At 44.1% G+C, this 25,340-nt stretch overlaps 1 protein-coding gene across 1 annotated transcript in view; it reads left to right on the top strand.

Moving 5' to 3' along the window:
• Nucleotides 1–5,030: 5,030 nt before the first annotated feature.
• The window catches only part of LOC137541292 (ectonucleotide pyrophosphatase/phosphodiesterase family member 7-like), a 31,204-nt gene continuing 10,894 nt past the window's right edge, over nt 5,031–25,340 (top strand). Inside the window, exons 1-3 of the mRNA XM_068262533.1 lie at nt 5,031–5,280; nt 18,535–18,680; nt 21,588–22,211. Of these exons, the coding sequence (XP_068118634.1) occupies nt 5,031–5,280; nt 18,535–18,680; nt 21,588–22,211 (1,020 nt within the window). The remainder of the gene's footprint in view (nt 5,281–18,534; nt 18,681–21,587; nt 22,212–25,340) is intronic.

Raw genomic sequence — 25,340 nt, 5'->3', positions numbered from 1 at the left:
CAAGTGACCCCATTTTAGAAAGAAGACACCCCAAGGTATTCTGTTAGGTGTATGATGAGTTCATAGAAGATTTTATTTTTTGTCACAAGTTAGCAGAAATTGATATGTATTGTTTTTTTTTTCACAAAGTGTCATTTTCCGCTAACTTGTGACAAAAAAAAATCTTCTATGAACTCACCATACTCCTAACAGAATACCTTGGGGTGTCTTCTTTCTAAAATAGGGTCACTTGTGGGGTTCCTATACTGCCCTGGCATTTTAGGGGCCCTAAACCGTGAGCAGTAGTCTAGAATCCAAATGCCTCAAAATGACCTGTGAATAGGACGTTAGGCCCCTTAGCGCACCTAGGTTGCAAAAAAGTGTCACACATGTGGTATCGCCGTACTCAGAAGAAGTAGTATATTGTGTTTTGGGGTGTATTTTTACACATACCTATGCTGGGTGGGAGAAATCTCTCTGTAAATGGACAATTGTGTGTAAAAAAAATCAAACAATTGTCATTTACAGAGATATTTCTCCCACCCAGCATGGGTATGTGTAAAAATACACCCCAAAACACATTATACTACTTCTCCTGAGTACGGCGGTACCACATGTGTGGCACTTTTGTGCATCCTAAGTGCGCTAAGAGGCCCAAAGTCCAATGAGTACCTTTAGGATTTCACAGGTCATTTTGCGACATTTGGTTTCAAGACTACTCCTCACGGTTTAGGGCCCCTAAAATGCCAGGGCAGTATAGGAACCCCACAAATGACCCCATTTTAGAAAGAAGATACCCTAAGGTATTCCGTTAAGAGTATGGTGAGTTCATAGAAGATTTTATTTTTTGTCACAAGTTAGCGGAAAATGACACTTTGTGAAAAAAAAACAATTAAAATCAATTTCCGCTAACTTGTGACAAAAAAAAAAAAATCTTCTATGAACTCACCATCCTCCTAACGGAATACCTTGGGGTGTCTTCTTTCTAAAATGGGGTAATTTGTGGGGTTCCTATACTGTCCTGGCATTTTAGGGGCCCTAAACCGTGAGGAGTAGTCTTGAAACGAAATTTCTCAAAATGACCTGTGAAATCCTAAAGGTACTCATTGAACTTTGGGCCCCTTAGCGCAGTTAGGGTGCAAAAAAGTGCCACACATGTGGTATCGCCGTACTCAGGTGAAGTAGTATAATGTGTTTTGGGGTGTATTTTTCCACATACCCATGCTGAGTGGGAGAAATATCTCTATAAATAGACAATTGTGTGTAAAAAAAATAAAACAATTGTCATTTACGGAGATATTTCTCCCACCCAGCATGGGTATGTGTAAAAATACACCCCAAAACACATTATACTACTTCTCCTGAGTACGGCAATACCACATGTGTGGCACTTGTTTGCAGCCTAACTGCGCTAAGGGGCCAAAAGTCCAATGAGCATCTTTAGGCTTTACAGGGGTGCTTACAATCAGGCACCCCCCAAAATGCCAGGACAGTGAACACACCCCACAAATGACCCCATTCAAGGTATTCAGAGAGGAGCATAGTGAGTCCGTGGCAGATTTCATTTTTTTTTGTTGCAAGTTAGAAGAAATGGAAACTTTTTTTTTTCTTTTTTTTGTCAGAAAGTGTCATTTTCCGCTAACTTGTGACAAAAAATAAAATCTTCTATGAACTCACCATGCCTCTCACTGAATACTTTGGGATGTCTTCTTTCCAAAATGGGGTCATTTGGGGGGTATTTGTACTATCCTGGAATTTTAGCCTCTCATGAAACCTGACAGATGCACAGAAAAGTCAGAGATGCTTGAAAATGGGAAAATTCACTTTTGGCACCATAGTTTGTAAACGCTATAACTTTTACCCAATCCAATAAATATACACTGAATGTTTTTTTTTTTTTATCAAAGACATGTAGCAGAATAACTTTCGCGCTCAAATGTATAGGAAATTTTACTTTATTTGAAAAATGTCAGCACAGCAAGTTAAAAAAGTCATTTTTTTGCCAAAATTCATGTCTTTTTTGATGAATATAATAAAAACTAAAACTCGCAGCAGCAATCAAATAGCAGCAAAAGAAAGCTGTATTAGTGACAAGAAAAGGAGGTAAAATTCCTTTAGGTGGTAGGTTGTATGACCGAGCAATAAACCGTGAAAGCTGCAGTGGTCTGAATGAAGAAAAAGGCTCTGGTCCTTAAGGGGCGAAAAGACTGTGGTCCTCAAGTGGTTAAGTGGTTAAGAGGTTTTTAAAAGAAAAACATGACATGCCAGGACAGTGAACACACCCCACAAATGACCTCATTCAAGGTATTCAGAGAGGAGCATAGTGAGTCCGTGGCAGATTTCATTTTTTTTTGTCGCAAGTTAGAAGAAATGGAAACTTTTTTTTTTCTTTTTTTTGTCAGAAAGTGTCATTTTCCACTAACTTGTGACAAAAAATAAAATCTTCTATGAACTCACCATGCCTCTCACTGAATACTTTGGGATGTCTTCTTTCCAAAATGGGGTCATTTGGGGGGTATTTGTACTATCCTGGAATTTTAGCCCCTCATGAAACCTGACAGGTGCACAGAAAAGTCAGAGATGCTTGAAAATGGGAAAATTCACTTTTGGCACCATAGTTTGTAAACGCTATAACTTTTACCCAATCCAATAAATATACACTGAATGTTTTTTTTTTTTTATCAAAGACATGTAGCAGAATAACTTTCGCGCTCAAATATATAGGAAATTTTACATTATATGAAAAATGTCAGCACAGCAAGTTAAAAAAGTCATTTTTTTTGCCAAAATTCATGTCTTTTTTGATGAATATAATAAAAACTAAAACTCGCAGCAGCAATCAAATAGCAGCAAAAGAAAGCTGTATTAGTGACAAGAAAAGGAGGTAAAATTCCTTTAGGTGGTAGGTTGTATGACTGAGCAATAAACCGTGAAAGCTGCAGTGGTCTGGATGGAGAAAAAGACTCTGGTCCTTAAGGGGCGAAAAGACTGTGGTCCTCAAGTGGTTAAGTGGTTAAGAGGTTTTTAAAAGAAAAACATGATTTTAGAGAGGCTTCAGAGTCTCTTTAAAGGGGAACAGAAGAGAGAGCTATATGGAGGCTGTCATGTTTATTTCCTTTTAATCAATACCAGTTGCCTGGCAGCCCTGCTGGTCTATTTATCTGCAGTAGTATCTGATGAAAACCAGAAACAAGCATGCAGCTAGTCTTGTCAGATCTGACTTATAAGTCTGAACCACTGAAACACCTGATCTGCTGCATGCTTGTTCAGGGGCTATGGTTAATCGTATTAGAGGCAGAGGATCAGCAGGGCTGCCAGGCAACTGGTATTGCTTAAAAGGAAATAAACAGGACAGCCTCCATATACCTCACTCTTCAGTTCCCCTTTAAAGGGATACTTAACTGAGAGGAATATGGATGTTTCCTTTTAAACAATACCACTTGCCTGGCAGTCCTGCTGATCTCTTTGGCTGCAGTAGTAATTGAATCACACACCTGAAACAAGCATGCAGCTAATCCAGTCTGACTTCAGTCAGAGCACCTGATCTGCATGCCTGTTAACCTCCTGAGCGATAATCCCGAGCTGAGCTCGGGGTATGTCGCGCAGGAGGAGTTCTCAGGCCCTGGTGGGCCGATTTGCATATTTTTTTTTTGTTACACGCAGCTAGCACTTTGCTAGCTGCGTGTAACTTCCGATCGCCGCCGCTCGCCGCCGATCCGCCGCTACCCGCCATGCCGCGCAGCCCCCACCCCCAGACCCCTTGCGCAGCCTGGCCAATCAGTGCAAGGCAGCGCTGAGGGGTGGATCGTGACTCCCTCTGACGTCACAACGAGACGTCGGTGACGTCATCCCGCCCCGTCGCCATGGCGACCGGGGAAGCCCAGCTGCTTACTCAGATCGCCGAAGGCGATCGGAGTGGGTGGGGGGATGCCGCTGCGCAGCGGCTATCATGTAGCGAGCCCTGGGCTCGCTACATGATTTAAAAAAGAAATTTTTTTTAAAAAAGTGCTGCGCCCCCTCCTGGGCGATATAATTGTATCGCCCAGAGGGTTAAGGGTCTGTGGCTAAAAGTATTAGAGACACAGGATCAGCAGGAGAGTCGGGCAACTGGTATTATTTTAAAAAGAAAAATCCACATCCTTCTCAGTTTAGGTTCCATTTAAGTACCAGCAGTTTCTGCCCTCTTAAGGGCCAGAGACAGCTGGTACAAGAAACCGCCGGATACCGCCGAATTGCCGCACATACCCGCTGCAACCACCATCTACGCCGCATGCTGGGAAACTCAGGCCACTCACTCTGCCGTCTCTTATGATGGCAGAGCTCTGAGAGCCGGTCAGGAGCCGCTTTCATTGACTCCTGACTGTGTCTATCAATGTAAGCCAAGGGAGTCGCTTAAATTGATGACAGGGTCAGGAGCCAATGAAATCGCCTCCTGACCGGCTCATAGAGACATCAGGGCGAGTGAGGAAGAGAGTGGCGAGATCGTCGGAAGTGGTGAAAATGGTGACAACGTGCGGCGGCAGTGAAGTGATATCTATGCCTTGGAAGGTATTAGGGGATCAAAACAGGGCGTAGATTTCAATCACCGCTGTCCGGAAGCGGTTAATTTTTTTCCTGTTATTATTATTGATATATAAAGCGCCAACATATTCCGTGGTGCTGTACAAAGTAGGAATACAAATAAGGGGTATAAAATGGTACAGACAATGATATACATCAAATGTGGACACTGGTACAAAATACAGAACTGGTGATTACAATGACAGATGTAACTTGATGAATAAAATGTATAACAAAGTGCAAGCTATGAAATAAACACCAGAATCCAAGACACAAAAGGGTGAGAGGGCCCTGCCCCTGCAAACTTACAATCTAAAGGAACAGGAGGGGGGGGGGGGGACTCATGAAATCTTTGTTCCAGATAGCTATTGATTCATCTAAACTGTAAAGATTCTCACAGATTAGATATCGGTGGAAACTTTGTTCCCAGACATAATAAATACATTAGAGCTGAAAGCTGTTCGCTCATTACCTTCATTGCCTCAGCCATCATGAAGACGTTAGCTTTGTGTTCGGTGCTTTCAACTCTTCTATTACTAGGTTCATCTGTCCCCATTGATACGCAGAAGGAAGCCCGGCACAAGCTCCTTCTCATTTCCTTTGATGGCTTCCGCTGGAATTATGACCAGGATGTAGATACCCCTAATCTGGATATGATGAGTGTGGATGGAGTTAAAGCCAAGTACATGACGCCAGCATATCTGACCATCACAAGTCCTTGCCATTTCACCCTGGTAACTGGTGAGTAATCAGAGCATTATCTTTAAAGTGGTATGAAACTCAGCATTTCCTCTTCGCTCTCATAGAATATTTAAAGCATAAAATTTACACCCACAAAAAAAACAAAAATAAAAAAAAAATGTAACAGAACAGCAGTCAAACAGTTAAACACAGCACTTTGGGGTTGATTCACTAAACTGCGTTAGTGTGTAGCGTGTGAGCGCTATACACTTTACGCGTGCATGCTATTCACTTTACTCGCGCTTAGTATGTGTGCAGTTGTTACTTTTTACACACGTAATTGTGTTAGTAATATATTTCAGGTGTTTTTGGCCTATATAAGCATTGCACTGCAGCAGCAGCAGCAGAACAGCTTGATACGGGTCAAGTAAGTGTGTGTATTTGTATATTTACTTTCTGTTTGTGTGGCAGTTAAATGGTGTTTGGGGCCCCTTTACAGCTGTTGGCCCAAAACACCATCTTAGGGCCCGTTTCCACTAGTGCGACGCGATTTCGCCGGCATTCCGACGCTTGTAAAAACGCATGCGGGTGCGTTTCCGCATGCGTTTTACCCGCGATTTCGCGTGCGATTTCGCATGGCAGGGTGCCATGCGAAATTAACCATGACACTGCCAGGGCAAAATAACATTGAGAAGGGTGCGAAATCGCACGCGAAATCGCGGGTAAAAAAGCATTTAACAAACGCATGCGTTTTTACTATTAAATACATTAGCGGCGATTCGCACGGATTCCCGACGCAGGCGAAAACTGTGGGTCCCGCCGTGCAGATTTGGCCCGCCGCCAAATCGCTCCCGCACGCCGCACAGGTGGAAACAGCCCCATCCACTAACATTAACTATGCGAATCCGCATGCAGTGCCCGCATGCGGATTCGCCCTAGTGGAAACGAGCCCTACTGTTTTTTAGTGTTGTGCAATGTGTGTGCCGTGATTTGTATACTGTGATCTTTGTTGAAATAGTTATTTATTGTTTTATCTATATCTCCTTCTAAGTGCTGACGAATATATGTACTTACCCTGGAAGACCATCAAATTTAATTACACATGGAGTATAACAAATTACGCGCAAAATCATGGGCTATAACCATCAGTTACGCCATATTACCACATGCTAAGTAACATACATGCGGTATAGTGTAATGCTCTTACTGCGCGCGCTTTGAGTTGTTTTTTACAGACGTAACTTCTCTGCGCGTGTGTAGCGCAATGCAATACGCGTGCAGAAAAGTTACGTCCGTAAAAAAAAAATAGCGCTGTCTAGTGAATCAACCCCTTTGTTCTTCAGTGGAAAGATCCTTGCTTCAGTGGAAAGCTTCTGGCTGCATCTGAAGAGGTGATAACATTATCTTTTGTTTACATTACTTTTGTCAGATACTTTTAGTAAACATTAGCAAACTGCAGAAACTGAGCTATCTCTGCTTCTAGTATGTGTGCAACTGATTATTATATAGATTTTTATTAAATACAGCAGCTATGCAATAAAATGCAATGGCAGCTTTCAGAGCAGATAAACTATACTTTGGGAATTTGTAATTTGTAGACAGACAATATTACAACAACAACAAATAACATTTGTAAAGCGATTTTCTCCCGTAGGACCCAAAGTGCATAAGCTTGGTTCAGACCGTTAATTGGTAAATCTTGGTACAGAGGAAGAATTCTACAAGTCCGCAAATGCCACACTAAACAGGTGGCTTTTCAGTCTGGATTTAAATAACTCAAGGGATGGGGGTGTCTTTACTGAGTGTGGTAGGGAATTCCAAAGGGTAGGGGCAGCATGGAAGAAAGCTCTGGCTCCAAAGGTTTTGAGGTGCACTCTGGGAGTGATCAAGATTATGGACCCTACTGATCTGAGGTTGTAAGAGGTTTTGTGCACAAAAACAAATCTGATAACTGTATGGGTAATAAAAGTAGATTAACACATTTGTATTGAATGTTATGTCAGAGTTTTATCCCACTTTAAGCTTCAACAAGGAGAACGAGAGAGAATGTGGGCTATGATAATCACCAGGGCCAGATTCGTACTTTTTACTGCCCAAGGGCACTATCACCAGCCGTTCCCTGGACAACTGCAAACCACATACCATATAGATGCACTTTTATTGGTTCCAGTAATCAATATATGTAAAGATGATTATTAACAATCTTACTGATCGATCAACCTTCCGACTGATTGGATGGGACAGTGTTGATGGAGCCAGTCGACTAAAAATGATCAATTTGTCAATCGTTTTATCAATCTGTTTTGTGGGTCGATTACATGTAAAGTGATCAGAACGGTCATCATTTTTATTCCATTTATGTGCCAAATCAATACTTTTTGCTCTTGTAGGTTGGAGCTGGGTGGAGGGCGGAGTTAGACTCGATGAGTGGCCAACAGTGATAATGAGTTACAGTTCAGGTCACAGGCGATAAGCTGCTTACATTTGCTGACCCTTCATCCCCCAAGTCCCAGACACTTGCCCGACTGCTGCAGTGCACATGTTTCGCAGCTTTACTGCATGAGTGTGCCAGCCTGCTGCCGCCCCTTGCTTCCTGGTGCCCTAGGCCATGGCCTTGTGGCCTTGCCTGAAATCCGGCCATGATAATCACAGGAGAAAGATTCACTGTGAAACAAAACTGAAAGATATGAATGTATTTTTGCTGAATTGTGAGACCTCTTGAGTATAGTGACTAACGGCAGAGTGTTTTTCACGTCATGGTAAAACATATACCGTAGTTACAAAAATGACATGTGCAATTTAATTTTTGACCAGCACAGTTGTGTCTGCTTGGGCAGGGGGTGAGGAAAAAAAGTTTAAATAACTGGTGATATTGACAAATAAGGTAAGGTCCCTTCCATACAATGGTGGCAATTGCATCTTTCATATGTTTGTGCACTCGCGCTTCACAGCAATTATCGGTGTGAATAGTGAGAGCGATTGATTTTTCTGACTTGGAAAAAAGAAAGCGGGATATTTTTTAAATGGTATGTTCCATAGCAAATTGCATGTTGTCTTTTGCATGTGCTCCTATTCATTTAACCTAATCAGAAAAACGCAGGCAAACTTCAGCATGTATAATGTTTGCGATTGGGTTAAAAATGAATGCACCACTCTGAACAGATTACTATGTTAATCACAGTACCCTTGGGACAAAGCACATGTGCTTAAAAAATTGGATTGAAGCGCATGCAGTGCAGAAGAGCCCTGGATAGTGTACTAGTAAGACTGTTGCTTTTGATATAGAATTTGAGCAACTTTAAAGAGACATTGAAGCGAAAAAAAAATTATGATATAATGATTTGCATGTGTAGTATAGATAAGAAATAAAACATTAGGAGCAGAGACATAAGTCTAATATTGTTTCCAGTACAGAAAGAGTTAAGAAACTCCAGTTGTTGTCTATGCAAAAAAGCCATTGAGCTCCATGACTTTCAAAGTCTCTGTCTTTTGAAGCTTATTATCTCAAGTGTCTGGCACTGTATTGCTTTTTTTCTTGCAGAGGACAGTTCAAAAGTTCACTAGCCTGCTCTGTAAAAACATTTAGAATGCTGAATAGTGTGTAAACTGCAAATATTAGAGAAAGATGCAATGTTATAAAAAAAAACTATATAACTGAAAATACATTGCTACTAATGTTCTAGTAATTATCCGTACTATATAACCAATTCATTATATCATAATTTATTATTTGCTTCAGTGTCTCTTTAAAAAGCTATAAAGGTAGAGCAATTAGTCTCCTCAGTTCCCAAACATTTATAAAATGAAAACACATGCCTGCCCCTACTATATTTGCAATGTGTTCCTGGATAAAAGTAGAATAAGGCCTATTTTATATAAGCAGCTGAAGGCGGTGAATTCACTGCCTATTAGCTGTTCCTATTCACCAGCCAGGCACTTGCTCGGCATGGCTGGTGGAAAGGTAGCCTCCCTATCAGGGCCGGCCCTAGACTTTTTGCCGCCTGAGGCAAAAAAAAATTACCCCCCCCTCCCTCGCCTGGGTCCCCCGAACTGCGCTCCCCTCCAGCCTTACATAGAAGAAGCAGCCGCTATTTGTAAGACGCACGGGCGGGGAGGACTCACCTCTTCCCAGCGTGCGCTCCACTGACATCACTTCCTGCAGCGTTGCAGGGAGTGACGTCAGTGGAGCGCACGCTGGATCGAGGAAGAGGTGTGTCCTCCCCGCACGTGCCTCTTACAAATAGTGGCTGCTTCTATGTAAGGCTGGAGGGGAGCGGAGGACGGGGGACCCAGGCGAGGGAGGGGGGGGGTCCGACCCCCCCTCCCCGCCGCTAGGCCCAATACCCCCATCCTGCCAGCTACCCCTCCAGCTCGGCGGCCGGCTCCCCGCACGGACGGGCGGATGCCGCCCCTGGAAATTTGCCGCCTGAGGCAAAAGTTTCACCCCGCCTCATGAGCGGGCCGGCCCTGCTCCCTATGAAGTTGCATCTAAGCATGCCCTCAGATGCGACATAAGGTAAGACAGGTTTTGGTGGCTGGGCAATGCTGCCGCATGCAACACGCATGGCGTTACCAAATGTTACCACTTGGCCTCATGCAATTGCAGTTGAAAGGTGCTTGTGGCTGTAATGCTGAACTGCATGGTAAGTGCACAGTCCAGCCTTCCCTGGAAAAGAAGCCTAATGGCCCATACTCACGGGCTACAATTGTCGCCGCAACCACGTGGCACGTGCGTGTTGCGGTGACAGGTCGCCCGTGAGTATGAGGCGCAACACGGACGCACACCCTGAACCATCGCTCGTCGCTGCTGTCGCCAGGTGATTGCCGTGGTCAATCGCCTGGCGACAGTTGCCGCGCAACTTCGCCACAACTGTCGCTAGTCCGCGTGTGTATGCAGACTAGCGACAGCAACCAGCAGGTAATACCCTGAGCTTCCGGCGGGGGGAGGAACATCGGCGACAGCTCCGTCGCATCAGTTGCCAGGTCCCTCCGCCGTGTGTATGCGGAGGGACCTGGTGACGAGCTGTCGCCTATCTGTCGCGCACACGCTCTTGTGTGCTAGCGACAGCAACAATTGTAGCCTGTGAGTATGGGCCATTATAGTCCGGCATAATTAACTGGTTTCCTACTCTTCATTGCCCATATAGCCAGCCCTCTTGCTTTTGTCCCTAAATAATGCCATTGATTTAAAAATGTAATCACCTGAGTGAGAGGAGCCGTGCTCAAGCGTATATCAGTTTCCCCCGAGCTGCAAGGAGAGCAAGGTTTGTGCTGGCACTGCTGTGGAGCTGTCTTTCAGCACCACAGCTCTGTTATATTGCTCCCGTGAGCGCGGCAAGTGGTGAAGGCCAGGACTGTTTTGGAGGGCCCGGCAATGTAGTGGCGGGTGCTGCAGATTACACAGGAGCAAGGCAGCAGTGCCTTGGTGCTCAAAAATAGCTTCACAGCAGAAACCATAATCCAGTATCTCTGAGTGAGGTTCTTTTTGCTCAGCCATCGCAGAAATCGCAGAAGTGAAACCAGCAATTCAACTCTCACATGACAGCCAGGTGATAAGTAACTTGCACGCAGCAAGATACTGTATCACTTGGATTAGCATATGGCTTTGTGTTATTTGCAGGGCCATTTTTAACCAAAGACATTGCAGGCCTTTGCCTGGAGTGTCATTGGTCCTAAGGGGTCCTGCTGCATGACTTGTTGATGGTGATCAACCTGCAGCTGATAGTCTCCCTGGGCTTCCTGCATCCCCCTGCTCACCTTTCCCCTTCCCCCCCTTCCCATCACAGGCTGGCCGCAAATATGACTCTGCCCCCTGACATCCTACCCCCACAAGTGCACTCTGACAGCAGCTCACCTGTTCTTGTCACCGCCTGCCTGAATACAGTGTGTGCTGCAGGGAGTTCATCGAAGAGTGTGCCTGGTTTGTGGTAGAAGTTGACTGGCTGCATCACCCAGAGGAGAGATATCTGAACTTGTGTAAGGTAAGCAGTTGCAGGAGAGCTGGTGGGGAGGGAGCATCAACAGCTCAGGTGGGACAGTATGGGCTTGTCTGAGTGCACAGTGTGTGACACACTGTGCACTAAGTGCTGCTGTCCAGCTGCTGCTGCAGTACTGAGGTCTAGGGTGGAAGTGGTAAATTGTTGTGCAGGGCATGTTGTAGCCCTGCCATTTTTTTTTTATTAAAAAAGACTTATTGTCAGCCACACTGGTGATGCTGACCCAAATCCCCCCCCCTACCCCCTTTGCTTGGCAGGGTTGCACGGTTACCCCCTTCTTTGCTGATCTGGATAGATTTCGAAGTAATCCCCTGCTCTTCCCAGTAAGCAATATGGCTAGCATATGCATCAGATCCCCCATATCAAGCTTGATAATGACCATCTCTGCCGAGGAGCCCACTTTCTTCTTGTAGTCCTTTGGGTCTGAGTCATAGAGGATGAGCGGATTTCACCTTTGACTGTTGGACAACGTACTACACATGTTAGCATGTGTAATTTGGTGCAATCTTGAAGTCACCCAAAAAAATAAAAAAAATAAAAAAATAATAGATACTTACTTCAGTAGTGGATGCTTCTCTACCTCACTGTTCCAGTGCTGGCCCCCCTCATTCTGTTCTGTCTGGAAGTGCAGCCATGTTTGAGCATATCTCCACTGGGCATGCCCAAGTATGGCCTGCCGAATAAAACAAAACTGCTCATCACTCCCTCTAATAAAGGGCTCCATCCTTCAGATCAGGTGTTTTTGTGGCCACAATTGTTAAGGTTAATGTGTGAAGACTATGATGCCCACACTTGTTTTGAACATTGCAGGGGCCCTGTAAAAGTTTTGACTATGCAGGCAGATGTACATGAATATATCCCATATCCCATAATGACATTGTGTCACATTCTAGCAGTTACAAATAAATTAATAAATGAAGGATACTGTATGTATGTATATATATATATATATATATATATATATATATATATATATATATATATATATATATACAGTGGGATGCGAAAGTTTGTGCAACCTTGTCAATCGTCATGATTTTCCTGTATAACTAGTTGGTTGTTACAATAAAAAATGTCAGTTAAAAATATCATATAGGAGACATACACAGAGATATTTCAGAAGTGAAATTAAGTTTATTGGATTTACATAAAGTGTGTTTAAATAAAATTAGGCAGGTGCATACATTTGGGCACTGTTGTCATTTTAGTAATTCCAAACCCTCTAGAACTAATTATTGGAACTCAAATTGGCTTGGTAAGCTCAGTGACCCCTGACCTACATACACAAGTGAATCCAATTATAAGAATGAGTATTTAAGGCGTCAGTTGTAAGTTTCCCTCCTCTTTTAATTTCCTCTGAAGAGTAGCACCATGGGGGTCTCAAAACAACTCTCAAATGACCTGAAGACAAAGATTTTTCACCATCATGGTTTAGGGGAAGGATACAGAAAGCTGTCTCAGAGATTTCAGCTGTCTGTTTCCACAGCTAGGAACATATTGAGGAAATGGAAGACCACAGGCTCAGTTCAAGTTAAGGTTTGACGAAGTGGCAGACCAAGAAAAATCTCGGATAAACAGAAGCGATGAATAGTAAGAACAGTCAAGCCACAGACCAGCACCAAAGATCTACAACATCATCTTGCTGCAGATGGCGTCACTGTGCATCGTTTAACCATTCGGCGCACTTTACACAAGGAGATGCTGTATGCAAGAGTGATGCAGAGGAAGCCTTTTCTCTGCCCACAGCGCAAACAGAGCTGCTTGAGGTATTTGGACAAGCCAGCTTCATTTTGGAATAAGGTGGACCGATGAAACTAAAATTGAGTTATTTGGGCATAACAAAGGGCATTGTGCATGGAGGAAAAACAACACAGCATTCCAAGAAAAACACCTGCTACCTACAGTAAAATATGGTGGTGGTTCCATCATGCTGTGGGGCTGTGTGGCCAGTGCAGGGACTGGGAATCTTGTCAAAGTTGAGGGACGCATGGATTCCACTCAGTATCCGCAGATTCTGGAGACCCATGTCCAGGAATCAGTGACAAAGCTGAAGCTGCGCTGGGGCTGGATCTTTCAACAAGACAACGACCCTAAACACTGCTCAAAATCCACTAAGGCATTCATGCAGAGGAACAAGTACAACGTTCTGGAATGGCCATCTCAGTCCCCAGACTTGGATGTAATTGAAAATCTGTGGTGTGAGTTAAAGAGAGCTGTCCATGCTCGGAAGCCATCAAATCTGAATGAACTAGAGATGTTTTGTAAAGAGGAATGGTCCAAACTACCTTCACCTGGAACCCAGACTCTCATTGGAACCTACAGGAAGCATTTAGAGTCTGTAATTTCTGCAAAAGGAGGATCTACTAAATATTGATTTCATTTCTTATTTTTGCACCTGCCTAATTTTGTTTAAACAATTATTGCACAAACACATTTTCTGTAAATGCAATAAACTTCATTTCACTTCTCAAATATCAGTGTGTGTGTCTCCTATATGATATATTTAACTGACATTTTTTATCATAACAACCAACAATTTATACAGGAAAATCATGACGATTAACAAGGTTGCCCAAACTTTCGCATCCCTATATATATATATATATATATATATATATATATATATATATATATATATATATATATATATATATATATATATATATATATATATATATATATATATATATATATATATATAAATATATGTGTGTGTGTGTATATATATGTTGGACGCGGAAACAGCCGCCCTACTCTGAGCACTTGCGGCGGCTCTTCTGCGTTTCCTCACACATACATATATATATATATATATATATATATATATATATATATATATATATATGTGTGTGTATATATATATATATATATATATATATATATATATATATATATATATATATATATATGTATGTGTGAGGAAACGCAGAAGAGCCGCCGCAAGTGCTCAGAGTAGGGCGGCTGTTTCCGCGTCCAACATGGCGGTACAACGCGAAGAAACCGCCGCATGCCGCATGGGCAGAGCGGTGGAGTCCGCGTTGGATGCGGCGGATGGCGCGCATAGCAATATTACTGACATTGTGGTTGGACGCGGGGAAGCCGCCGCTTGCTTGGAGAGCAGTGCAGCGGCCCCCCGCGCCCGGAACAGCGGATACATTGCAAAACATGTCTGGTGTGGCTGGGACTGCTAGTCCACACAGGTTCAGAAGGAAGTGCGCGCGCGCTGAGAGGCAGAGCTTATATGACAGCCAGAGAAGAGTCAGCTGACCAAGCTGGTCAGCTGACATTTTCAACACCTTTCATTGGTCCAGCACTTAGGGGTGGTGCTGGAGAGCGCTATAGTATATATACTGGGTGCTGGTCATTTCTCTGGTGTCTGGCGTTGCGATCACTACGTGGTAGCACTCAGACCTTGTCTGTATCTGTGTTCTAGCATAGTTTCCAAAGGTGTTGATGATCAAGGACTAGGGCTGATCGGAACAGCTGAATTCCAATTTTGTCGAAATTTCGTGTACCGCATGCGAAAACCGAGTTTCGTGTTCCGAATTTTCGTGTTCCGAGTGCATTTCTATTGAATTAAATAGTGTTAACTTCTGCGGTTAATTGTAAAGCCCCCTTACATGCTATTATCACCAAATTTGGCATGTATGTTAAGCAGATGAGTGGGAACATGGTAAAAACATTTTTTTTGTGAAAAGAGCTTATAGTTTTTGAGCAAATCGATTTCAAATTTTCATCAGAAAAATGTTTTTTAAACTGTGTAAAATGACACTGCTGCAGAACAGGTTACTGCATTCCGAGTTCTGTATACATATTGTATACATTTCATGAAAACAGACAGCGTGGGGTCCCCCCTCCCAAGCCTCCTTAACCCCTTGTCCCCCACGCAGGCTGGGATAGCCAGAATGCAGAGTCCCGGCCACGTGGGGCTTCGCACCCTGAGCTATACCAGCCCGCATGGTCCATGGTATGGGGGGACTCGGGAGGAGAGGGGCGGCAAACCTCCCCCTCTCCCCCAGAGCCCTTGTCCAATCCATGGACAAGGGGCTCTTCCCCACCTCCGGTGCCCCAGGAGGGGGTGGGGGCCGCCGACGTCCTGGGGGGTTCATGGTGCCATCCGGGGTTCCCCTTTAACAAGCGGACCCCGGAAGCCGCCCCCTCCCCAGGAGAAATGAGTATAGGGGTACACGGTACCCCTTACCCATTTCAGCAGAGTTAAAAAAAGAAATAAAAACACGACAACGAAAAAAGTCCTTTATTGTTCTAAATTAACCAGGGATACTTACCTTGCAATAATCTCACGCCAGTAACCTCAGGAGTGGTCCCACGCCAGTATCCTCTTATGACATCCCACCTCCCTCCCACACTGACGAACTCCCACCACTGAATGGTCACAGTCAGCCTCTGCATCTGTATAGCAGAGGCTGAGAACACGAAAATTTTGTCTTTAAAACAAGAAATTTTGGCAAACAGTGATGCAATCAAAATGGCCACTGGGAAATCCCCGATCGCTGGAGGCCACACTAGAGTGGCGAAACCAGTGATTTTTCACATAGATGGTGGGCCCAGGTGACCAGAGCAGGAGGTGTCCTAATCCCCTGGACCCACCCATTCACGTGAAATAACGCGTATTCTGACACTCTGAGGTGGCCTCCGGGGAACGGGGATTCCCCAGCAGCCATTTTGTTTATGACACTGTTTGCCGAAAATTCTTGTTTTAGCAAACAATTTTCATGTTTCTAGCTTATGCAATACAGATTGCAGAGGCTGTCTAAAGCCATTCATCCCCAGGAGTTCTGCAGGATCGGCAGGTGCGCGGGATCTCCTAAGAGGATAGAGGGGGGCACCGCACAGTGCAGGAAGGTGGGAAAGTGGGCACAGAGCGGCGGGGAGGGGGGGGAAGCCTCCCCTCCCTCACCTAGGGTCCCCCTTCCGTGCTCCCCCTCCAAAATTGCAGCCAGCAGCGGCAGCGGGCGGGAATCACTTACCGAGAGAAGAGCTCTGTGTGCCGCTGCTGGTCTGGTCTCCTGCATTGCATTGTCCAATTATGCTCTCACAGGAAGTACTGCGCAAGCGTGATTGGACAGTGTCAGTGCAGAATACCAGACCAGCGGCACACAGAGCTATCGCTCTCGGTAAGCCGTTCCGTTGGCTGGCTGGAATTCTGGAGGTGGGGGGGAGTGCGCAAGGGGGGGCCCTAGGTGAGGGAGGGGAGGCTTCCCCCCCTCCCCGCCGCTCTGTGCCCACTTTCCCACCTTCCTGCGCTGTGCCCCCCTCTATGCTCTTAGGAGGTCCCGCGCACCTGCCGATCCTGCAGAACTCCTGGGGATGAATGGCTGTAGACAGCCTCTGCAATCTGTATTGCATAAACTAGAAACACGAAAATTGTTTGCTAAAACAAGAATTTTCGGCAAACAGTGTCATAAAGAAAATGGCTGCTGGGGAATCCCCGTTCCCCAGAGGCCACCTCAGAGTGTCAGAATACGTGTTATTTCACATGAATGGGTGGGTCCAGGGGATTAGGGCACCTCCTGCTCTGGTCACCTGGACCCACCATCTATGTGAAAAATCACTGGTTTCACCACTCTAGTGTGGCCTTCAGCGATCGGGGATTTCCCAGTGGCCATTTTGATTGCATCACTGTTTGCCAAAATTTCTTGTTTTAAAGGCAACATTTTCGTGTTCTCAGCCTCTGCTATACAGATGCGAGAGAGAGAGGAGAGGGGGAGAGGGGGAGGTTTGCCGCCCCTCTCCTCCAGAGCCCCCCCATATCATGGACCATGCGGGCTGGTATAGCTCAGGGTGCGAAGCCCCACGTGGCCGGGACTCCGCATTCTGGCTATCCCAGCCTGCATGGGGGACAAGGGGTTAAGGAGGCTTGGGAGGGGGGACCCCACGCTGTCTGTTTTCATGAAATGTATACAATATGTATACAGAACTCGGAATGCAGTAACCTGTACTGCAGCAGTGTCATTTTACACAGTTTAAAAATAATTTTTCCTATGAAACTTTAAAATCGTTTATTTCAAAAACTATAAGGTCTTTTCACAATTTTTTTTTTACCATGTTCCTACTCATCTGCTTAATATACATGCCAAATTTGGTGATGATAGCATGTAAGGGGGCTTCACAATTCACCACGGAATTTAGCACAATTGACTTCAATGTAAACACGAATTCGGTACTCGGAATTGCAGAATTTTCGAGTTTCGAGTGCTTACTCGGAACTGCCAAATTCCGATGGCAAACTCGAAATTCGGAATCCGAGAGCTCAGCCCTATCAAGGACCTCACACCTTAGCATTAGGAATATTGAAATGTATTATTTGTTATGACCTTCTGCCTGCCTGACTATTCCTCTGAACTCTGATTCTGTACCTTGCTATTTCTGATATCCTGTTGCCAAACTCTGCTCGTTCCTGGACTCTGTATTTGCCTCCTGATTCTGTACCCTGCTATTCTGATACTCCGTTGCCAAACCCTGCCTGTTCATTGGATTCCGTATCTGTCTCCTGAATCTGTACCTTATCTGTCTGTGTGTTAACGACCTGGCTTGCCCGACCTCGAGAACTGGCCTTACTGTTAGAGGCAGTTCCCAGACCTGTTAGTGACACCCTCTCACTGGTGTCACTCACACTCTGTCCTTCCTACTCTCAGCCCAGCTCCTCCCCCGGGAGAGTCTAGGCCAACGGAAGGAACATTCTTCTGTGCTGTACTCAAAGTATTGCTGTTACACTTACACTCACTTGTGATCTCAGGTGTCCAGAGGTTAGTAGATATATCTGATTATCGGTGATACTGCAGATCATCAATAATCGGGTATATTCTGTATTCTCGGTGATACTGCAGTTCACCGGTAATCAGACCCTCTCTGTGTTACACCGATCGTTACAGTATGTGTATATATATATATATTTATATGTGTATGTATATATATATATATGTATATATATATATATATATATATATATATATATATACATATAAATATGTATGCGTGTATATATATATATATATATATATATATATATATATATATATATATATATATATGTATAATATGTGTATATATATATATATATTTATATATATATATAATTTTTTCCTGCATAACTACGCCCACCTCTAGCACAGTTAAGCATATAAATGAGCGGAGCTCATAGTTCAGTCAGTAGCTAGTAGGTGAGGTGTTTTTAATTCCCTTTCTCCCATTTAGTTGACCCTTGGGCTTTTGGCATGGTTCCCACTAGAACGCTGATAAAAAAAACTAGCATTTTTGCCTTCCTTCTTTAACACCATTAATATTTTTCTTATTACAGGAAAATACATTGAGAATCATGGAGTAATCCACAACATGTTTTTTAATACTACCACTCTGCAAAAGGTGCAATATCTTGGAACTCAGGGTATATCTGAATGGTGGGACAATGGGACCCTCCCCATCTGGATAACAGCCCAGAGACAGGTAAAAATCATTGAAACATACAGTAAAACGTTGGTTTGCCAGTAACTTGGTTTAAATGCGCTTTGAAAGACAAGCAAAAATGCTTATAAAATTTTGACTTGACTTCTTCTAAACTTGACTTCTTGCTTACAAATTGTTTCAAGGCAATAAAAGACAGGCAACTGTTTTTCATGTTTTCAGTCTTTTTTCAATTTTTTTATTCATAATTTTGAGCAACTATATACAAAAACAAGTTATAGAGATTATTTTGCCAGCACAAGGTCACAGGATGTACATAAACTGCAATTTTCAGGGTTAAATATAGGGTAGATATGCACACTTACGGTAATTAATGCTGCCCTAAACAGGCATGGACCTATACTTAGGGGAACATTCAGAGCATGAGCACTGCGCAATCACGCTGCTCATCTATGACACTTTCACTGCGAAAGGAATAGACGGACAATGGACAATGGACTGTGCACTAGTGGTGTCTGGTCAGGTAAGTAGCTGAACAATGTGTTTTTTCACAGTTTAGGAAGGCAATGGGATAGATCATTAAACCATGTCAGGTGACAGCTGTATAAACTCTAGACAGGGCCTGTTCAAGACACAATGGGGCCCTAGGGCAAAACTAATGTTTGGGAGCCCCCCCCCCCTCTGCTACAAATTCACTCCCCAGGGGCTGAAGACGGGTAGCACAGGCAGAGCAGTACACCCAGACAGTTGAGTTTCTATGCTGACAAAACTTTGCAGGGGCTACAGTGAGAACAACTCAGGGAGACCTGGGGGGGCTTAACAGTACTCGGGGGCCCTGGGGCAATTGCCCCCTTTGCCTCTATGTTAGCGCTGGCCCAGACTGTAGATTCTCGTAAAAAAAATACAGAATGACCATCTTGGCCGAAGACTGTTTAGCAGGTATATAGTTATATATATATATATATATATATATATATATATATATATATATATTTAGACTTAATACAACTGTTGGTTCTGATTATAGGTTGGCAAGGGGCTTTTTGCTTGTCTATGACTGTAGAAGGCATTGGCAACAAGGATAGGGCAGAGGTGACTTATATACTATCTGCCTGAACCAGTATTGGAACAAACAGATAATTACCTAATCCATATTTTAAAAGTACAAAGGCCGTTACCACCAACACTACATGCTGAAGCCAGCCTAGCATGTACCATTTATGCTCAATCCATTTATGCTCAAAAATACAATTCCGCGGAAAGCGGTGACCATCCCTACTAGAGAGAGAGAGAGAGAGATGAATCTACTTGGTTATCTGGGGTTCTCTTTGGACAACTGTTGAACACAAAAGGCAAGGCCATGCCTGGCTACAAATCCTTAAGCAGTGGCTGGATGGTGTAATGGTTAAGGGCTCTGCCTCTGACACAGGAGACCAGGGTTTGAATCTCGGCTCTGTCTGTTCAGTAAGCCAGCACCTATTCAGTAGGAGACCTTAGGCAAGTCTCCCTAACACTGCTACTGCCTATAGAGCGTAGCAGTGAGTCCGCCAGGAGAAAAGTGTGATATAAATGTTATTTGTCTTGTCTAATTTTTCTCTTGGATTGAGCATAAATGGTACATGCTAGGCTAGCTTCAGCTAGTAGTGTTGGTGGTATAATGGATATGTTAGTTACCTACTGAGACCTGGGTTCAATTCCCAGCCACGGTATGTAAGCTGGCTTTTGAAATACTGTAATTCCCTGGCAGATGAGACCCTCCTCCCTCCGGTAGGAGGTAGGAGGGAGATTAAACTCTCCCTAGCAGAGTGTGTAGCAGCTGTCCCTTAACTAATTAGTGTAGGCAGACAAGTGAGTTAAATGGCACAAGGACCTTGCCTTGTATAAGGGGGGGGGGGGGCTCCAAGAGTGAGTGCAGTCTGATTGGTAACAATGTGCCTGCTGACTGTGATGTAGAGGGTCAAAGTTTTGCTCAATAGAGCATTATGGGGTGAATCGAACTTCCGGGAAAGTTCGCCTTTGGCAGGCGAACGCAAACCACCGAAGTTCGCCAGGAACTGTTCGCCGGCGAACCGTTTGGGACATCTCTAGTTACCTTTGCTAACAGTGGTAAAAACCTTCTTCCTTTTCATGGGAACAGAGGGGTTCTTCAGTACAGGACTCTACGGTTAACAATTATGTCCATAGACGGTCAACAACAGTGGTGCAAAGCCTGCCACAGCAATCATAGTGACCCCTCTAATGAGTAATCCCTACTTGTGGCTGCACTGACGCCAGGGGCGTAACAATAGCCCCTGAAACTCCTGCAACTGCTGGGGGCCCAGGGGCTGTGGGGGCCCACTCCTTACCTCTCTCCTTACCCACATACAGAGTAGCACAGGTAGTGGTGTAATGTTTACCTGCTCCAGCACTGTGTGTCTTCTCCACGCAGCCACACACTTTCTGCTGCCATTCGCTGGCTCCCAATCACATAACCAATGTGAGTCACATGATCCTGGAACTGACGAATAGCAGCTGAGAGTGTGCAGCTGAGATGCACGGAAGAGACCCATAGCACTGGAGCAGGTTAATATTACTCTGGTCCCTGCGCTATTCTGCATACATATCGAGGCAAGAAGGTGTGGTTGGTGGGGGGGGCTGGAATCGGTTGCGGCAGTAGAAGTTTGGATAGGGGCAATATAATAGATAACAACATAATACCTTCGAAACCATTACACATTACAGTACAGTACTGTAGTATTAGTACACATTAGCACTGTACCACAGCCAGTATGTATCGGTAATCACTATTTATATATATATATATATATATATATATATATATATATATATATATATAAATAGTGATTACCGATACATACTGGCTATATATATATATATATACATACATACATTATATGACATTGTATTATAAAAATTATATTATTTTAAACTAGTACTTTTTTTTGTCAGGGCCTAAAAACTGGATCCCTTTTTTTTCCGGGAGGCAACGCGACTTACAGAGGGGAAAATGTGTACAGGAAGAGGGTGGAGACACTTGGCCACAATTATGGCAATGAAACAGAGTGGGTAGAAAATGTAGAAACAGTGATGAAGTGGTTGACTGAAGAAGACTTGGATTTTGTGTCTCTTTATTTTGGAGAACCAGATGGTGTGGGACACAAGTATGGACCGGAGTCACAGGAGCGCAAGGACATGGTCAGTCAAGTGGACCGTATGGTTGGTCACATTCGAAGTCGGGTACAACACTATGGCCTCCAGTCGAAGCTCAATATTATAATAACAGCAGATCATGGAATGACGACAGTACATAAAGGAACAGATGAAATTGTCCTGACATCACTCCCTGACTTTGCCTTTTCTGATTATCAGTTCCACCTAGTGGATTATGGGCCCTCGGGACTTTTACTGCCTAAGGAAGGAAGGCTAGAAAAAGCATATCAAATCTTAAAAGGTGCACATCCTAAACTAAATGTCTACAAAAAGGAGGAATTGCCAGAGAGACTGCATTTCTCAAAAAATGACAGAATCCTTCCTTTAGTTTTATACGGAGATCCTGGTTACGTAATTCATGGGGTAAGATGTTGTGTTTTTTTTATTATCAACCATAGGGGATGTAAGTATCAGGAAAGTTTCAAGAAGGCGTAAAAATGTAACTTTTATCATTAACTCCACCTGTTAGAGATGAACCACAAGTCCCAGGAACTTTCAGGTGGAAGAGTGTTAAAGCAAGCAAGCGTGCAGGATGCCTTGCGATGTTAGTAACCGTAGACACAGACGCAAGGGCAGGGAGTCGCATTCAGTGACCGCCCCACGTACAGAGTACTACTCACAAGGACCGCGACTGTCCATCATGTGTCCGCTTGTAGCACTACCAAAACAGCCTCACCTCCATTTCAGTCACCGGAGTCTTCACCTGGCTATTCAGAGACACATAGCTGCCAGGCTAGGCTAAACGAGGGCCCCCATTCCACAGAACTTTGTAAAATTATCTACCAATTATTCCATTCAAGAAAAGAAACCTTAATGCATTTGAAATATGTTTGCATTTTGCTTTATACAGCTCAGAGGAGACTATGGATCTCTTTTAACCACTTGAGGACCCACCCTTTACCCCCCCCTTAAGGACCAGCGTTATTTTTTGTGATCTGTTCTGGGTGGGCTCTGCAGCCCCCAGCACAGATCAGCTGGCACACAGAGCGATCAGATCGCCCCCCTTTTTTCCCCCCTATGGGGATGATGTACAGGGGGGGTCTGATCGCTCCTCCTGTCTGGCATGTTGCGGGGGGGGGCACCTCAAAGCCCCCCTCCGCGGCGAAATTCCCCCCTCCCTCTCCTATTTGCTCATCCCCGGTGATCGGGGCTGCACAGGACGCTATCCGTCCTGTGCAGCCAGTGACAGGCTGTCCCCTGTCACATGGCGGCGATCCCCGGCCGCTGATTGCCCGGGGATCGCCGATCTGCCTTACGGCGCTGCTGCGCAGCAGCGCCGTACAATGTAAACAAAGCGGATTATTTCCGCTTGTGTTCACATTTAGCCTGCGAGCCGCGATCGGAGCCCCCTGCCGTGAATTGACAGGAAGCAGCCGCTCGCGCGAGCGGCTGCTTCCTGATTAATCAGCCTGCAGCTGGCGACGCAATACTGCGTCGCTGGTCCTGCAGCTGCCACTTTGCCGACGCGCGGTATGAGTGCGCAGTCGGCAAGTGGTTAATGTCTCATTCACACTGTGGGCTTGATTTACTAAACTGTGATAACTCATATCACGGCCGCATTAGCGTTTTTGCATGCTTTTTCGTGCACAATCGTGAATTTTTTGTGCGCAATCGCAAATTTTCACCCACGAAAATTTGTGAAATTCGCGAACGCATGCGAAAGACACTAGCACTGCCGTGATATGAGTCATCACGGTTTAGTGAATCATACCCTGTGTGCTACTGTCAGTCATGATACCCTGCACATAGGCCTCAATTCACTAAGCTTTATCAAACACTTTATCGAACGTTTGATAATTTACCTCATGGGTAAAATCTAATTTTGAATTCACCAAGATGTTATAGATTTATTGAACGTTTTATCGATAACACATTCAATAAATATATAACATCTTAGTTAATTCAAAATTAGATTTTACCCATGAGGTAAATTATCAAACATTTGATAAAGTGTTTGATAAAGCTTAGTGAATTGAGGCCATAGTGTGCAATCCACTTGGTAATAACATGAAAGTCCATAGACTTATCATAAGCATAGGTTCCATAGACATTGGTGAAATTCCAAAGAGTTTCCGTAGACATAGATGAAAGTCCATAGAGTTTAATGTTACCGTTTACAGTACAGCTGTGTGTCTCCGTGTTTACAGTGTAACGCCTCTGTTGGGTTATATTGTGTTGCAATTTGCTGACGCCCATGCTACAAAGCACTGTGACGCACATGCAGGAAATCGCTAGTGCATGGGTTGCGTAATGTGAAAAATCCTAAAGGGTAACTACATTCTCAAAAAGAAATAACAGGCCCACAACATTACCACACCAGCTATATTGGCTTTGACCCAGTTGTAATAAGTAGCTATTTAGAGGGAAAAAGGAGAAAATGAAAAGAAACTAAATTAAAGAGAGGAATAAAGTTGGATAGAAGGTCTCACTCACTAAGAAAGGTTACACAAACTGGATCTATCTAGCTCAGAACGAGACAACTTAAAGTTGACCTAATAAACATGTATGACTATGTCCAAGAACAAAATAAAATCTTGGTAAATGCCAAGTAAATTAATCAAAGGGATGGACGGTTTCATTTACTAAGAAAAGTTAAACAAATTGAACTATTCAGCTTTGGAAAAAAAATGACTGAGAGGAAATCAAATTAACCTTCCTGGCAGTTCTTTAATTCTGCCAAATAGGCAGAAATACATTTTTTTTTACATTTTTTTTTGTTTCATGTAAAGCTACCAGAGTGGTAGCTACATGAAACACCACTAGAGGGCGCATGTGACCCTCTAGTGCGATCGTTGCCAGCATCAATAGCAAACAGGGGAATGCGTATATAACGTGTTCCCCTGTTTGGCTTTTCTTGTCGCCATGGCGACGATCGGAATGACGTCATGGACGTCAGCCGATGTCCTGACGTCAGACGCCTCCGATCCAGCCCATAGGTCCTGAGGTCAGACGCCCCCCATCCAGCCTGGAAGTCATTGGTCCGGGCAGCGCAGGCGGCGATCAAGCTGGACGCTCGGCTAGCAAAGTGCTAGCTGCGCGTACAGTACTTTAAATGAAGCAAATCGCCCCACCAGGGGCTGAGATATCCTCTGCGGCGGCTTACCCCGAGCTCAGCTCGGGTTACCGCTAAGAGGGTTAATATGTATAAATACATACTAGGGCATTATAAAAGTTGAACAAATTACTAATTTATTCCTAACTAAGCATGTACAAAGAGCAAGAGGACATGAACTGTGTATGGAGTAAAGGGGAAATTTCCATCTGTTTAGAAGAGGTTATTTCACAGTAACAGTGATTAGGATGTGGAATATTTTACTACAGGAAGTAGTGATGGCAAAATTCTATATTTGCATTTAAAAGATGCTTACTTGCTTTCCTTAATTTGAAGGGCATCCACAACTATGATTGTTGATACAGTAAATGCGACTGCGAGTTCCTGTCCTGGGGGGTAATACTTCTCTTAAAAATGACATTCCACAGTTTTATTTTATA

Source organism: Hyperolius riggenbachi, chromosome 12 (assembly GCF_040937935.1).
Source record: "Hyperolius riggenbachi isolate aHypRig1 chromosome 12, aHypRig1.pri, whole genome shotgun sequence".
Taxonomy (NCBI): Eukaryota; Metazoa; Chordata; class Amphibia; order Anura; family Hyperoliidae; genus Hyperolius; species Hyperolius riggenbachi.
The sequence above is the reverse complement of the archived record's forward strand: the minus strand, read 5'-3'. Positions and strand labels throughout refer to the sequence as shown.